This window comes from Lytechinus variegatus, chromosome 7 (assembly GCF_018143015.1).
Source record: "Lytechinus variegatus isolate NC3 chromosome 7, Lvar_3.0, whole genome shotgun sequence".
NCBI lineage: Eukaryota > Metazoa > Echinodermata > Echinoidea > Temnopleuroida > Toxopneustidae > Lytechinus > Lytechinus variegatus.
The window spans coordinates 10781973-10799325 of record NC_054746.1 but is presented as its reverse complement, the minus strand read 5'-3'; the positions used below and the strand labels follow the sequence as shown (position 1 = coordinate 10799325).

The 17353-nt window shown below is 37.8% G+C and overlaps 1 protein-coding gene across 1 annotated transcript in view; it reads right to left on the bottom strand.

The window, feature by feature from the left end:
- Positions 1–17353, bottom strand: part of LOC121418427 (UPF0394 inner membrane protein YeeE-like) — a 46379-nt gene that overhangs the window by 9387 nt on the left and 19639 nt on the right. The window contains exons 3-6 of the mRNA XM_041612280.1: positions 10544–10785; positions 8264–8312; positions 5668–5770; positions 1152–1342 (exon numbers count right to left, since the gene is read on the bottom strand). Coding sequence (XP_041468214.1) covers positions 1152–1342; positions 5668–5770; positions 8264–8312; positions 10544–10785 — 585 coding nt within the window. The remainder of the gene's footprint in view (positions 1–1151; positions 1343–5667; positions 5771–8263; positions 8313–10543; positions 10786–17353) is intronic.

The following is a 17353-nucleotide window of genomic DNA, read 5'->3' as shown; positions in this document are numbered from 1 at the left end:
TAGTGTGAAAATGTTTTCACACTGTTAGAATTTAGCATTTTAACAATGTGGATGACATCTGCACATAGTCCATTGTGTGAATGCACTGTGAAAATTCACTGTGAATACACTGTGTACAATGTGAATACAATATGAACACACTGTGAACACACTTTGAATACACATTTTAAAAACACTGTGAAGACACATTGAATACACTGTGAAAACACTGAACACACTGTGAATGCACTGTCAACACAATGTGAATACACTGTGAACACAATGTGAACATATTGTGTGGCATTGTTTTCTTTCCATCTGGTATCAGTGTGGTATTGTTTTCACACTGTTAAGCTTACTTTACTTACTTCCAAGATACTGCCCAACTCCCCTAAAAGGGGTCAAACGGGCAGGGTTAGGGTGCGCTGATGGTCGTTACGCGGAGGTGAGAGGCGATGCTTAGTATTGATTTTGGTTTAAGTACTTCTGGATTGTTACTTTGAATTTGTCTTTGTCGAGAATTGATTTAATTGAGTTTGGCAAGTTGTTCCAGTCAACAACAAAACGTGGTATAAAAGAAAACTTATAGCAGTTTTTGTTAGTTGCAATCGGAATAAAGCTATTTGTGGTTGAGGAAGCTTTTGCATTTTAAAATGTGAATGACACCTGCACTGTGAATGCACTTTAAATGCACTGTGAATACACTGTGAACACAAAGTGAATACACTATGAATACACTGTAAATACACTGTGAATATAATGTGAACTTTGAATACACTGTAAATTCACTGTGAACACACTGAACATACTGTAAATACACTGAATATTCTGTAGACTACACTGTGAATACACTGTGAACACACTGTGAAAACACTGTGAATACACTGTCAACTATACTGTGAATACACTTTCAACACACTGTGAATACACTGTCATCTATACTGTGAATACACTGTAAACACAATGTGAACATATTGTGTGGCATTGTTTTCTTTCCATCTGGAATGATGCACCACTCATTTTCGTACTTTCTGTGTACTGTCGCTTAAAGTCTGATATATAAAACTGCCAAAATAATTGTTGATTTCATTTTCTACTTCAATGCAAAGGCTTTATCATTTGATAAAAATAAATTGGTAAATTTTAGTCATAGAAACGGAGCGACTACTCACCAGCCAAAACAGGTGGCCATGACCTAAGCGAAATAAAATCAATCAATCCGGTCAGTTCATCACTCGTGTTAGGGCTTGTAAGCTCGGTCTGCCATGGGGCCAGGTACTCGATTAGGACCAGGGCTAACATGATGACCAGGGCTACTGGCAAGGCGAAGATGATGTATGGCACACCAACATGTTCATCTAACCTGCATGAAAGAAGAAATAAAAGATACATTGTCATGGCAGACTACAAATACTTTCGAAGTTTTATTCCATTTATTGGGATGACTTACAGTGAGGAGTAAAAGTTGGAAATCTTCACTCGCTTTCCGGTCCCTTTGGTAGAATGGATCACTCCATTTCGAGTGAATTTAGAATAAATATACGAATGTTTCAGACAGTTTGAAAGTGTGGAATTTACTCTAAAACAAGTGAAAATCACTCTTGATCTAGTGAATATAATTCATATGACACTTTCTCCTACGAGTGACTTCTTCTCAAACTTGTTAGAGAGTATATCGTGGATATATAACAATCATTTGGAAAAGTGGCAATTATTCACGAGAAAATATAGTTGTATTACATCTACAGGACAAGCGGTAAACACATCATGATTGGTTTCAGTTTTTTAATCTGATAAATGTAGATCTTTCAAGTCATTCATGTCATCCCTTGCCCTTATTAGTGGTTTGTGTGGTTTACAAATGTTAAACCATAAAAATTGCCGTGGCCGCGATTATGACCAAACTCGTTATATGGAAAATAGTAATTGAAGCGACAGTTTCCGTTAGCAGAAAGAAAGGGGTTAAGTGGCGCCTTTTAAGTGATCTGTCTCGTGCGATCGTTGCCCTCGTTTCTTTGTGTTCATAATGTTTCTTTACTCAGTAAACTTCCAAACTCCTACATCATGCTCTTAACGAAAGTGGACTTAAAATATTTGTGCTTTCACATCTTTAGGAGAAAAGGGCAGAGGGAATTTATCTTGAAAGGTTATTAAGAGAAGAACGCATCTCAAACGGAATAAAAAACTGATAGGAAAGAGGAAGACGTTGAAGGACAGTAATTTTATCACAGCTTTGCTCATTTGTTTTTTAAAAATGTTGTTTTGTTTTGTTTTGTTTTGTTTTGGGGAGGGGGAGAAGACAGAATCGAGCGAGAAGTACTAAGATAACCAATTGCCATGATTGTTTTCTGAATTAAGTCACGTTTTTAACTTTTGAAATCGAAAATCTTATATCTTCTTATTACGTCAAGAATAAAATAGTCCGACAAAAAAAAATCAAAGTTCAAGGGCTCTATGGAACATTACAAAGTGCTTGCTTGAGGTCAGAGATCGGTCAGTGTCTTGTCTTCGTCAGTTTGTTACATCTAATCGCGCGTCTCACGGCGATGTGGCCTTGTCGAAATCAGAAGACAATTATTATTTGATCAGTATTAATAGGCTGTCCAACTACGCCCCCTATTCTTTCTTTGTGGAACACCCTTGGACCCCCTACAACGCACTGTGGTAAACTCCCTGTCAGTCTTATATTTAGGACAGAAAAATAAGATGGGAGATAAATCGTCTTGCATGGCCACTTTCTTTCATTGCAGTTTGTCTTCTCTCTCTTTATTATTATTAACGCATTCATTATGCCAAAACATATACAAGAAAAAGTTAATAGAAAACCAATGTAATTCGGCTACAACGAAAAATTCGGTTGGATGAAAATTTCAGTGTGAAATGGTATTCTTTCATCGCTGATGATTTGTTTTTTTTTCTCGAACAATTCGTGTATACTGGGAAAGTTGATGTAGGCCCATATTGGTCTATATAGTGTTTACATCCTCTAGAATATTTTCCCAATAGGCCTATACTACAACTTATTCTTCGTTTCCGATGTATTCTCAGCATAATGTCTTTCCTGCATATGCCTTTCTCAATCTCATCTCAGTCCCTTGCATCATCCTGCCCCCTTCCCTCCCTCAACCCCTTCCTCCCATACCATGTCCATCCCACCCCCATACAACTTCCCCTTTATCACTCCCTCCCTAGTGGCAGATCAAGGGGGTTTAGCCTTGGGCTCCTTAAAATAATAAATAAAAGGGGGCTCACGAGTGTCGCGAAGACAAAAAAGTGGCGGATCGATAACGGAGGTGAGGGGTGAGGACGCAGTACGTCGCAGCTTATTGGGTCAAACCAACATGGCCGTTCAACCCCCCCCCCCTCTCTCCCTCTCTCTCTCTCCCTCTTAGCAGAAAGCTAGATCCGCTGCTACTCCTATCAATCCCCTATATACCCCATCCAATTCTGTCGTTCTCACCCGCCCACCCTCCCTTTTTTCCACCCCACCCCAATCCACTGCCCTCTATCACTACTATCCCTCAGGTGTATAGAAAGGTGATTCGAACCCCTGTCCACGCTTGTCATCAAGCTCACTCAACCATGGAGCCCAATTTCTTGAGGTGCCTTCATCATCTTCCGCTCGTCGGCTTGTCATCTTTTATCAGATCTCGTACCGACCTTCCCCCCTGCTTTATTGCATTGGGGTCTTTGCCAGCTATGGCTGCAGGCGATAGCTGAACTTGATAGCTATAGTCTTGCTACTTCCTCTCATATTCCTGATAAAATTATGCAAGTTATCGCGTAATAATAATTCATTTACTTATAATTATGGAACCCATTCGGTTATTAGTTATTATTGTGCAAGATATGTGGTTATTAAATTTTATTTATAATGGTTTTCTGCACGTTATTTGGTAATGACTATGCAAGTTCCGGAGTATCTTTAATTATACTTTAAAGCGCTGAATATCATAAACTTCAGTATTATGTTCCCCATGTTCCCAATTAAATGATTAAGAAAATGGTGGAGTCGAAATTTCTTAAAACCCTATACTTTGATTTATTACAGATAACGGGTCGTGTGGTCCAGTGGTAAGAGCATTGGACTCATAATCGCAAGGTTGTGAGTTCGAATCCCCACTCTGTCATTGTCTCCACTTTGATAAAAAGACCCGAGAGTAATGTCTGTCGTCTATAAGGTGACTGATTAACCTAGACGTAAAATGTTTCCTAGGTTATTGGTTATATACCAGCTTGGCGTTTACCAGCAAGAAATGCTGTCCTGTCGAGTTCCTACGGGATTTACCATAAACAGAATAATAATGCTTGGAAATGTGGTCATTTTTCTTTCCACAATATTATGATTTTTGCAATGGTGGATTATGATGATTATAGTACAGTCCGTATGTGGCTTACTCTTGAAAAGGCAGTTAAACTATTTCTTACTGATAATTCCTATTTCTAATTCTTCGAAATGAAATCAATATGCATTTAACAAAATCACAAATAAGGGTTAACTCAAGTACTTCGTTTATAGTACGATAAAATGAAAAAAAAAGTCTTTGGAGCATTTCGCTACATTGATGTAAAAAGAAATACCAGCAAGAATTAGGTCAGATCTTAGAAAGAAGGGCCTAAAATTCGATTAAATATACGAAAGAATATTAGTTAAATTCATATTGACCAGACGAATTCTATTAAAAAAAAACAGTAATACAGGTCTACAGTTGCGAGACTATACATCACAGGTGTACAATAAAGCAATTACAGTAGACAATAGCAGAAATAGAAAGGAAGTGACTCGCCGTATCGCCTCAAAAGTCAACAATTATGTGATTAGGAGCCGCCAACAGACACCAGGCACACATCTCTCATCACAATCATCGGGGGAGCTCCGGCATGGGACCTATCACAAGATTCGCTACCCACTCCCTGTGCGTCCTGTCAAGGCCAGCATGCATTGCCAAGTTCGTTGTAAAAATAAAACAGGTATATCGCGCCCTACTTAAAACCCAGCTCAGCTCAGTCATCTCGAAAAGACCTGACGACAGACTCGACTTGTTATGAGGTAAGGGGTGCACTGCCACTTTCATTGTAACGTTTAATAATGTCTTTGCACTTGTCTTGGTGCATGCGACCCTATATTCTATCTCTCTTCGTCTCAATAATTCAGATTCCCCTTTTCCCCAACTCTACTCCCCTTATTTCTAGCTTCCTTCCTCTCTCCTCCCCCTCCCTCCTTTCCCTCGTCTCCGTGTGTCTCTATTCTTTATCTGTTTCTCCCCTCCTGTGTCTCATTGCATAAAAGTCAACAACTTTGCCATCTAATGGTAACTTTCGTAAAATCCTTGATTTTGATTGGCTGTTGGAGCTACTTTATACCATTGCTTGGCAAATTACCATTATCATAAAAACTTGTATGCAACGGAGTCATCACTCGTCTTTTTCTCTCTCAAAACAATAAATTACGTAATCCTATCATTTCCATGTTTTTATATAACTCTGTCACCCCAAAGATCACTTCACTTTCCCATTTTTAGCGAGTTACATGTATTTACGTTCCTCTCACGTAGATATGAAAACACCAATTTAAAGGGGTCATGAACTCTGACTTTCCTACTTCTGGCTTCCATGATAATTGCCAATTCTTTAATGAAGCTTTGAAAACTTTCTTTTTAAGCGGAGAGATTGAGACTAATGACTTACTTTTTCACTGTTATCTGCTTGGAAGGTCTGATCAAGTTATTGACATATTCTTCTGTAATTCCGTACAGCACTGCACCAACCAAGCAACCGATGAACGTCATACCTGCAAATTCAAAGGATAATAATGCAAGACAATGTTCATAATCATTCCTTCAAGCAAAGTTTGATTATTTCAAATATATTTCATCCAATGTGATTACTTGGATTTCGATGCTTATGATGCCCAACTTAATCTCGAGATTAGCCACTAGACATACACTTATAATAATCACAGATTATCGCAAAAGCAATTATGTTTATCTTATTTCTAGAAAAGAAGCATGTTTGTGTCCGGTGAAAGAAAGAATAGATTTATTCACCGAAACTTACACCGACAGTGCCCTTCAAATTGCAGAAAAGGGAAAATACGGATGGTCATTAGAGCAAAAATAGTAGATTAACCAAAAAAAGAAAAGAAACATGAACACGTCATGAAGTAAAAAAAAACAATCACTCCAACTACGTTATGTCGTGTTTCTTGGTCTACTGTAATTTGTGTTTTTATTTTGGAAATTTACCGCTTTATTGATTTTTTTCTACGTTATTCTTGGTAAATTATAAACTTTATGTTGTTGACGTATTCTCGTTGCAATGTGGCAATTAACATGGTTGTTTTTCAGTGATTTTCACTAACTACTTAGCTCTAAGCCAATTAATGCAAGGATTCGCAGTAGCTTATAACATCTGTGGCGAAAATCTCTGACAAAACTTTTCACGGGACGCTCTCCATGTCCAGTTGATACGTCCGAATAAGAGCTGACTCAGTTTCTTCCTTTCTTGATTATTTTTAAAACTTATTCTTGCGTTTGCTCTAGGTAAGATTAAAACGAAGATTTTCGAGCATGGATTCATTCAGCGCCAACGTTCCAATCAGCTTTTCGAAACCTGACTAATGATTCTTTGAAAATCTCAACTATTCAAGTACTTCAACTAGAGTGATAATCCGGAAACAAGAGAGAACATTTGGATGCCCCCACTGGCATTTCTAGAAGGGGATGCTCAACAAGTGTTTCTGACAAAACTTGCTTTTTGACACGATATCTTATACTTCATCCCTAGGGAAACCTTGTACGATTTTCAACAATTAATGGAACAGTGGTGAAGGGTAAATTGCAGCCATCCCCGAACTTACTGAGTTCATTATTTTCGGAGAAACGGAGTGGGGCGATATTCTTTAAATGAAATTCGTTGACGATGATTCGTTAAGATTTACACCATCGAAGGATAACAAATAATTTGGTTTCCATATTGAATCGGAAGAGAATTGAAGGTGAGTGGGATTAGGAAGTCAATGAAATAATTGAATTCGTAGTAGTAACAGAGAGGAAACAAACATTTGGTTTTACATAGGCATGGCACTGTTTCGAAAGTAATCTAGAAAAAGACAGAGGCCTCTCTTCCTTTTTAGCACTATAGCCGTACTAAGACATCGGTCCATTTTGAGAGGGCATCTTAAGTAATTGTATGGGCAAGTGCTGCTAAAATTTGGAGGATCCGGTCGTAACCACTTGAATTGATTTAGCCAACCCAAATTAAATAACTGAAGACCTTGCAAAGATGTGGTTTCTCTATTGCATTATAGGGTGAGTGACTTCATCGTCTTGCTTCTTCGTGAAAATAGGGAGATTTCGCAACAGCTATCCAGACGCTTTGTGGAACGCAGAAAATCTATTGTCGAATACACTTCAAGGCAATGAAGTCTTTGTCGAGGGTCGGTGAACCGAAACATTAGTCTCGTTCGTGACTCTTATTTGGACAAACAATATATTTGCAATTTTTTGTTAAAAGCCGGACAAAACTTCTGTTCCGATTCATCGTCTCCCCCCCCCCCCCCCCCGATAAAGACTTCCTTGTTATTTGACTTGCATTTTCAACGCATTTGCTGCGTTACAGGATTCATGCCGCGTCGTTGAGCAGAAGTTCCCTATTGACAATCTGAAACACGCACTTCAAAAGTCAAACTTCGCATGATCGAGACTCAGATTTATGAAATTCGAATTCTAACTACAGTATGTTGGAAGAGTCTTCAAATTTTCAATGTTTTCGCACAGATATTGGACTGAATCGAATTCAGTTTTAAATTCATTACCAGAATATCGCCGACATAGGTTACAACAATTTCTTATTGTTATTTGGGAGATGGAGCATACATATAAGAAATGGCAGTACACAAAAAGGAAGTTTTCGAAATCATTTCGTAGACGCTTTCTACAACGCACTTATTCCTTTGAAAATGCAAGTCAATTCACAATGGACTGCTGAGAGGTTTTTGTCGAAAGTTGGTGGGCCAGGACAGCAGATCGCTCGAAGATGCAGACCAGACGAAATAGTGCAAATATACCGTTTGTCCTGAGTCCAAGACGACATTGCTGTTTTGATTCACTGATTTTCGACAATGGCTGCTTTGTCATTGAAGGGATTTGGACAATAGATTGTCTGCGTTAGAGAAAGCGTCTGCGTGATGATTGCGAAAACTCCCCATTGATGCGAATCATGACTGATGGATGCATTATTGATAGCACATTTTGCTTTGTTAATTTGTTTTATTCTAACGTACCTGCATGTTGGACACCAGCTCCTACTTCAATCAAAACAGCTCCCGGACACTAGACGAAAAATAAATAAATACATGAAGTAGATTTGATTTTCCAGATTTACATTTGCGATACCATGACAGTCGTTATTCGAATTAAGTTCAGTGTCAGGTTTGGAGGTGACATGTCACGCATGCGCTATATCTGAAAGGTTATGAATTCAGACGACTTTTGTCAGTAAGCCTACCTGCCATTAAGTTCCAAATTGGAGTTAGCATCTCAACATTTTTTAGTTATTAGGTCCTGCCAGAAAAGAGCCCGTAAAATAGTAAGTATTCGAGATTATATAGGCCTACAACCTTTAGTTTTGTTTGGGTTTATGGTTAAGTTGAGTGTAATATAATTAAATATGTGGATTTGACCGTTCTATCAAGGGCGTGTCCGGTTTCTGGGTTTCAGTGGTGGTGGGGGTGGTCGTAGTGGCAATTGGATTTGTAATTGGTGGGGTTCATACCCTTGCCCATATACTTATATTTATGAATGATGGCGGGAAACCGGGACTCTATACAGATACAGTGCTTGGAGTAAAGACGAACGGAAATAGAAATGAACGAATGATACTGATCTCGAGCGAAGGATCCCAGAATGGAATAACGGATGAATAGTCTTTAATACAATATTGACGAAAATCCTTCAAACTAGATCAACCCGTGGTAATCCGCTTTATTTTTATACATATACTCTCAGAACATTTAGCTCATCCAGATTACATTTATCCTTACCTATATAATATAGTTAGGTAAATTTTCTGTTAATAGCTCTATGATGAAACCTTTAAACGGGAATCCCGTGCTATTGTGAGAGAGGTCGAGGACTTGGTGATGTGTCGATCCAGGGTCTAATCGGTTAAAAACTGGATTGTCATTAAATGTATTACGTCAGAGGAGATTATCCCGATCGCAAGAAGAGCATAAAGGCTATTGACCATAAAATCAAGGACAGTCAATTCAAGGGACTTCTAGCTCCCCGAGGTTGATTGAGATGGGAGGAATGTGTAAACATCTTCAAATCAATTGTGTGCTCTTTTTTACGATTGACGGGTTTTGACTGCAATGACTGCATTTTCAACAATTTCCACTACTCAAAGTGTAGATGCACCCCTGCATGTGGTCACAAAATTCGTCCGGCGGTCAAGAGGCTTCTCAAGAATTTCTGGAAACCTATTTTTTTCGCCCATTCGGACCATCTCGCCATGACTTCCAATACCAAATTCACCTCATCACAAGATGCTTCAATTGTGGTTCGATTTTATATTATATATACATGTATGTATATTCAAGGATGTTGCGTGTCGGTAATTAAATGAAAAAGGAGATGGTAAACTCATATTAAAAATAAAAATAAAATAAAGATAAAATTAAAATATGGGAGGAAGGTTATGAAAATTCCAGGGTTTGTAATTATCGTCTAACCAGTCGCTTAGACGATGGCATTGGAAATATATCATAAAATTTGTAGTTTCTTTTCGTACCGTTGGCGAGATGATTTGAAGCGTTTTTCATCTGATTCGCGGGCTTTCTGACCCAATCAAGGGCTTCCGAAACATAATTACAGGTTTAATGGTGCTTTAATTGATTAAAATGTAACACTGTATCTCCCTGACCTCTATATCAGTTGAATATTAATGAACTGTACGGTTTGAAAAGCTGTGTGTAACGGGGGTCTGTTACGTTAGAACTGGAAAGTATACTGCAATCTTTATTCATGATGAAGGTGTTATTGCAATCCCTCCCCTTTTTATTTTCATTAGTCTAGGTTGTTTAAGAGGATTACCGAGAGGCAATGCTACACGTATAGCAAATTTACTGTGATGCAAATGCAGCTCAAGGCAAATAATTCGAGTTTAAAATCGATTAGATATATGTTTCATTGCCCCCTCTTTTTATTATCATTTCTTAAAGTAATTTCTACAACAATTTCTACAAAGTCCAGCTTTATTTTGGTTAAAAGTCCATAGCATTATAATTGATGATATATATATATATAGTAATACTTTTTTTTCTCTCTTTAAAAAAACTCATATGTTCAGGCAAGTGCTTCATGAAAGAAATACATGTATATATGCAAGGATTTCACTCCATAATATCCTCTAAGCCAATCATGTGCAAGGATGTCAGGAGCTTATAACAATATTGTCAATGAAAATCACTATTTTGGTTTCATGACGTTCTCTCGAGGTATCAATTAAGCAAAGAGCTTGTATATAGTACCGCTTATCTAAATATATAGTGAAATTAACTTACTGCTCCTGACAAGGCCATGCCAATGCCCAACATAGCACCGCCGATAGCGGCCGCTGCCATCCCTTTGCTGTTCATCCGACATCCTAGATTATTGCGTGCTGACTGGAACTTGGATGCCGTGAAGGGAAGCAGCGAAAGGATGCTAAACCAAACGATGCTTGCGACGATGGCTGAAAGGAACATCTTTAGCATGACGAAATTCTGGAAGAGCATCTGGCCTCGGATGTTGTAAGGCTCGAAAACTGTAATACAAGATATAAATAAAAATTGCATGCGTTACACTCTGTAAAATTTGAGAGCAATTTAGCTAGGCAACACAACATAGGTTATAGACTTTTGCCCCAAGAAGTGCAATGATGCCCCAAACGGTCAAGATCAACTGACCAATTTGTTTAAAGAAAGTTGTTCATGCTAAACCCCTGGTCATATTTCTACGAAGACTATACAAATATTTGGTAAAAATGCTGCTTTGGGGAAATCGTGTGTCCAACCAACATTGGGCATTTCTTTTGGGCAGTTTTATTTATTCAGTGTAATGAAAACTTTGTCAATTCTAAAGTAATTGCTGCTTATTTTTTAACCTTACTGGACAATATGCTTCCCGCATGGGGTAAAATACTGCCCGAAATTGGTTGGACACATAATTACCCCCGTGCTGGTTAAAATTCTACCTTTTTTTTTTTACAGTGAACAGTTGTGGTCAAATTGATGTTTAAAACTGAACCTTGACATTTGATATCATTTTTTTTTAGGGTTCCTTCATCTTTGTGTGTTGATGATAAATTGTGTTCATGTATTTTGTGTGTTAAAGTGTGATGATTACTGGTCATTGAGGAATACACTATGATGGGCAGTTTTTGCTTATCCGAAGTCGGTCATTCTAGTAAACAACAAACTTTGGACAATAAGTGTCCAAATGGTGAATGGTTGAATATACGTTTGTTAATGATTAAACATGACAGTCTGCTTTAAGAGAGTATAATAAATCAATGTTATTGGTGACATAATATCAGAGGTAGATGACAATAAAATCTGTATACGTAGTTATAACAATCAACTATAAAAGGAATTGTAAGAGCAATTACATTCATTTATTTAGTTATTTTTTCTTTAAGAGTGTTCCAGAATGTCCTGGCGGTAAAGCTTTGTTAGGCACTATGTTTCATGAGATAAAGTGATTTCTGCAATTTGCAAAAGATACACATAGAGAAGGCTACACAATAGGCTGAAGAATTTCGTTATTTAAGGCAGATAATAGAGCTTCCTCCGCAGTGGAAAAGAACAATAGGCTTAGCTATTTTGTTGACATTGTTAATTTCACTGAGGTCATTCAAGAGTCTTCTCGAATTTGACTGCTCCTGAAAGAAGGAATATGTTGTTTTTGTAGACAATACTAGAAAATTCCAGAATGGTGAATACTAGAAACCTCTAGAATAGTGAATAATTTGTATATTATAAAGCTGGCAGATTCTTCAAGGACATCATCAGATCAGATCACTTCATCACATCAGATCAGAACTTAGAGTTTCATGCCAAACTTTATGTCAGAGCAGACTTTATTTCCACCCGGAATATTTATCTTCTGTGGAATTATTTACCCGCCATCAATGAACGGTTTGCAGTTACTTTGAGAGAGGAATTCTCAGTTCTCAACGAGATCATCAAGCTGTTTTAATGAACGCTTTTCAACCCATGGATTGCTGAATTTGACTGTTAATCATCATCAACACTGTCTCCACGGACATTTCAACTCATTACAGTGACTCTGGTTATTCATCGTGCTTCAACATCAGTTTCATCATCGCCATCTTTGTGAACTTTGATTTACGGAATCTTCGCCAGCCAATTTGGATCTTATCTGGATTATATACTGGACTATCGTAACTGTGAACTATAATGAAGACGTCTAGATATGTAAGACCGTTATCATTTATTTATATTTGTTAATGTATGCTTAATTATTTCCTTAATGAAAAAAAAGAGGAAATCAAAATCTACATTTAATTTTTTTTATTGTTATTTGTTGCAGTATCGTAACACAACAAGTGACCGAAGCGAGTGATAAGATAACATAAAAAGTAGAAACATGTAAGAAAGGAAATTGAAAAATCGAAGTATACCTGGGGAAATCAAATAACTTCATGGCCACGAAGAGAGGAAAAAAACCCTGAAGCGGCACAGATAAAAGGTCTCGGGAACTTCGGGAAGAATGCAGTATTTCCTGGTTTTACAATACATTACCTGTCAATGTCAATATTTCATATCCTGTATAGGTGAAAACTCACCAGGTATGACACTCCGCCCAGTTTTCACGGAGTGCGTGTTACATCCCAGCAAGGGGGCTTACGTGCGACCCTCAGATCATACTGCCAGGTGAAATTATTGAAGGACACGTGCATTTTCCACGATTTTTGTGTAAAAACAGGTCTTTGGGGGTTATAACAGTCATGTTTTATAATTTATGATACTGTTGCAAAAAATCAATATTCATTTCGGTTATTTCAATCTAATCTATGGTATTTTACAAGTATTAACCCTATGTTGGATTCATGTTTTTATGAATGTCCAGTAATCATATTGCTTTACTTCTTGGTTGTTCTCGTAACTTTTACGCCTGTGACACAATCATCATCGTTTTAATATGGCATATGTGGGAAAATTTCTATTTAAAAGATTGTGAACGAGCTAAGCGAGCGGTAAAAATCGTGGCTTTTCAAAATGGGTAGTTAATTTTGTAATATTGATATAAAATTCGAAAAATGATATCATATTCCAACCCTTTATTTCTCCACCCCCTCTTTTTTTTTTTTGGGGGGGGGTCTGAGCCCAAGCCACCCCCCCCCCCTCCCCCTATGTAGGCAAGTTATAATTAATTTCATGAACCTCATCATACTGACTAAATCACTGGGGAAGGGGGCCATGAAACAGTATGCACTCACAAAAATTCGTTGATTTTAAAACATTCCAATTCCTTTTGCATGCAATTTCGTATCAACCAATTTTTGGTAGGTTCATATTTTAACCCCAGGTTTTTAAAAAAAAGTTACAGGTTAGCCGGGCAGGTTAGTTAAACTATTTCTGATGGTCTATATTCTTATTCATAAATCACGCACATGATGAGGCCAATTTAGTATGCTTATAAGAGCAAGACCGATAATGGCCATAATCGACACCGTAGAAATAATGATTTTTTTTTCCTAAATCTGTTACCGCTGGAAATAATCAAATAATACCGGTATCCTTACCCTCTAAAATCCCGGGGCTTTATCCAGGTATATAACACCCCGAGGCCGCAAACCTTGGGCATTATTACTATACAGCGCACAGGGACATTTATTATGCGATATCAATACTGTTTTATCATAACAACAAATTGCGTTATTCGTCATTCAAATCCAACTCCCTTTGATATCGAGCGCGAGAGACCTCACGGCTTTTTTATGATGGAAAATGAGAGAGAGAGAAAAAAAAACATATCCTCGTTGGGTTTTCATTGAACTTGGTAGCTTTTATGTTTGCGTAGTAGCCCCGATCCAAGCACTCTATCACCGGTCGTATTCTAATGACCTCGTTCACATATGACGACAAACTAACCCTTCAGAGGTAAACCCCTATTATATGCTGATATAAAGGGATGACTTTGGGGTCCTCGGTGGTGGAGTTGTTGATCGCATGAAGCGGATAAGCACTTCAGGATCGTTTTACTTCGGAAACAAAAATAGCTGATGGTAAAATTAGACTGTGTATTAATTTACGAAGGTTATGTAATGTTCTGTAAAATGAGCATGGTGGATGCATGTTAAGCCTATTGAGTACAAGTCAGTGTTTTTTTTAATACTTTCACCCTCTATCTTAATCTAATGTGACGCTAAATTACGAGTGGGAATGGAAGTTTTGTCGAACACCAGTTTATTCCAAGCATGCTAAAAGAACAAGGAAAATTATGATTTGCACAAGAGCAATAGGCGTTGTGGAGAAAATCGAACTCAAGTTCCTAATAATACAAACATTTAAAACTTTAACCACTTGGCTGTAAAACACCCCCTAATTATCAGTTTTCCTTGATTCAATTTCACGACCTACCCCATCTTTTCTCTCCCTCCTTCTCTCTGACCTCACGCACACACGCCTACACACGCACGCGCGCGATCGCACACACACGCCCCCACTCTCTAATGCTCTATCCACACAATCCCCATCCCCTCTCTCTCTCTCTCTCTCACTCACACCCCCTCCCCTTTCCTCTCTCTCTCTCTCTCTCGATGATTCCTCCTCCGACAATCTCTCTGTGCTCGTCTCATTCTCTCACACAATCCCACTTTTTCCCGTTCTCTCTCTCTCACACACACACCCCATCCCTCTATTTCCCGTTCTCTCTTCTTATTCCCGCTCTCCCATCTCCGAAAAAGAAAATTAATAAATCCAGTAGAACACATTTGCTATCTACCGTAGACAGCTATAATGAATATAATACCTAACAAGGGCCACTGTGCGATCGAAATTATAAATCTGTGCCAATATTGGTCAATCAATATTTGAATTCTACAACAGTCTGATATTAGGTGAAAATAGGACTTAGTTGTATTATATTCTGGAAGTGAAGCAGTCAACCTAAGCTGTAATTTCTTCCATAATAATGTGGCGTTTTTCGTGGGTCACGTCATTAGTCATTTGTATTTCTATCATAGTTTTGTGTGTCCAGCTATCATGACTAATCTTTCGCTTTTAAGATTTGGTCGAATCGCGGCCCTTATGGATTTGTCCATGGAGCTACTTCCGTTAGTAGCTCCATGTTCTAATGGAATCTAATGTAAAGATGTACTAAAATCATTGCTCCACTTGTCCCCGTGGTACTTGTCACACAAAATATATCAATATGTCTCCATAACTGCTGGCAAATACAAATTAATGTATTAAAATACATTATAAAGATTAATTTCAGAGTGTGATCGTGCTTGATAACGCAGACCAAAACCCTACTCAATTGGAACGACTTCAAAAGTCAATGACAGTTCTCCCACTTTGATCCATTCAAAAAAAAATCGCTTGCTTTCATTCACCATTTCACCTTGGTTGTGTTTAGATTTTCAACTGGAGCAAAGAGAAGGGAAAGAATAGGTATGAAAATTATGTGATTTGTTTAAGAGCGTGTGGGAAGCTCTTTTGGAGCTTGTGCCGATCGAAGGTGAGCGTTTCGGCACCCTTCTGTTGTGGCGTAGATAGGAATGTGAAGAGACCTTAGAGCGTGAATTGGACCGAATCAATCGCACCACGTGCATTGCTATCATCGCTAAAAACCAGTTAACATGAATCATTTATTGATTCTTTTATGAATGCAATTTTTATGTAAAAGCCAAGAGATTTTGTTAGATATTGTCAAGAATCGGTAATTTATGCGGTTTCTTTTTATATTTTGCAATGTATTTGACTCCATAGCAGCTAGGTAGGATATCTGCAACAATTATGATGCACAGGACCGAAGCCTGTCGAAGCACCATTAATCATCATCCTCAGCAGCAGCAGCAGCAGCAACAACAACAGCTCTGTCATTCAATTATGATAAAGGATTCTCGGATATGAAATCATCCCATCAGATACGTCCAACACATTTGACTCTTTATGATTTTTGTAATTTGCCTGCATGTGGTTGGCTTGCCGAATTTACATATGTAAAAAAACCCGAAATTTTGTATATTCATAGACTTTATAACTTTCCATTATTGTGATCCCAATAAAGTTATATCAAATTAATGAATCATGATTTTTTAAATGATATTGTATACTAGATTCGATCAGCCTTATTAGTCATTTATTATTTTGTCGAGTCCTAGATTGTTCTTTGTGATTACATAACCCGCATATCATTCAAGAGTATTGCTGAAAACGTACCGTCTTTATCATTTCCTGAACTTTTGTGCGATTCTGGTTTTCACATCATTTACACTGACATTGAAAATTGTTCATAATCATGTTGGTAATGATCAGCGATTCACCGATAAGATCAAAGTCGGCTAATTACAGACACAACAAAATCGATGTAGAACTGCCACATGTCACAGATTGTGAACTAACCATTAAACAGATTCCGCCAACAAAACGCTCTTTTCTTTTCAGAATTGAGATATTTCGTCGGCACAAAGCTATCTCTTCCCACAATGCAAAGTGGAGAGATAACATCTTTGTAGGCTAATTTCACATGATCTTCTCGTCGATTGAAAAGTGAATTGTATTTTGCAAACTTTGATCGTTTTAGGGAGGAGTTGGGATGAAAGAAAGATTGGTTTGTGAGGTGATTTTAAATCCATTTCTTTTCACCAGGGGAGAATCTTATCTTCGCAATCAAAATTGGACGATATGAAACATGCCTCTGTATGGACTTAAATGATCGAAAATGAGAGGGATCGAAGGGGAAGAGAGGAGAAAAGAAAGGAAGATTCTTTAAAAAAAAAGAAGAAGCTAGAAATAGAGAGAAAGGGAAGGGGGAATGCGAGGAGAGTGAGGGAGAGATTGAGAAGAAACGGATAGAGAAAGCGAGAGAGCGAAAGAAGAAGGGGAGTGTGGGAGAAGAGTGAGGGATATACAGTATAGAAAGACACACACACAAACACAGAGTAATATAGAAAGAGAGAGAGAGACGAGAGGGGGTGGGCAAACGAGACAGGACAATATATATTAGGTGTCGTGTGCAAATAAACATGATTAAGAAATTCTTTAAGTATTCTAATGTGTAAACCAATATGCCTATTTATAATTGTAAAAAAAATATGAAAACGGTATATAGGAATTAGATTTAACAAAGTATCCTGATAT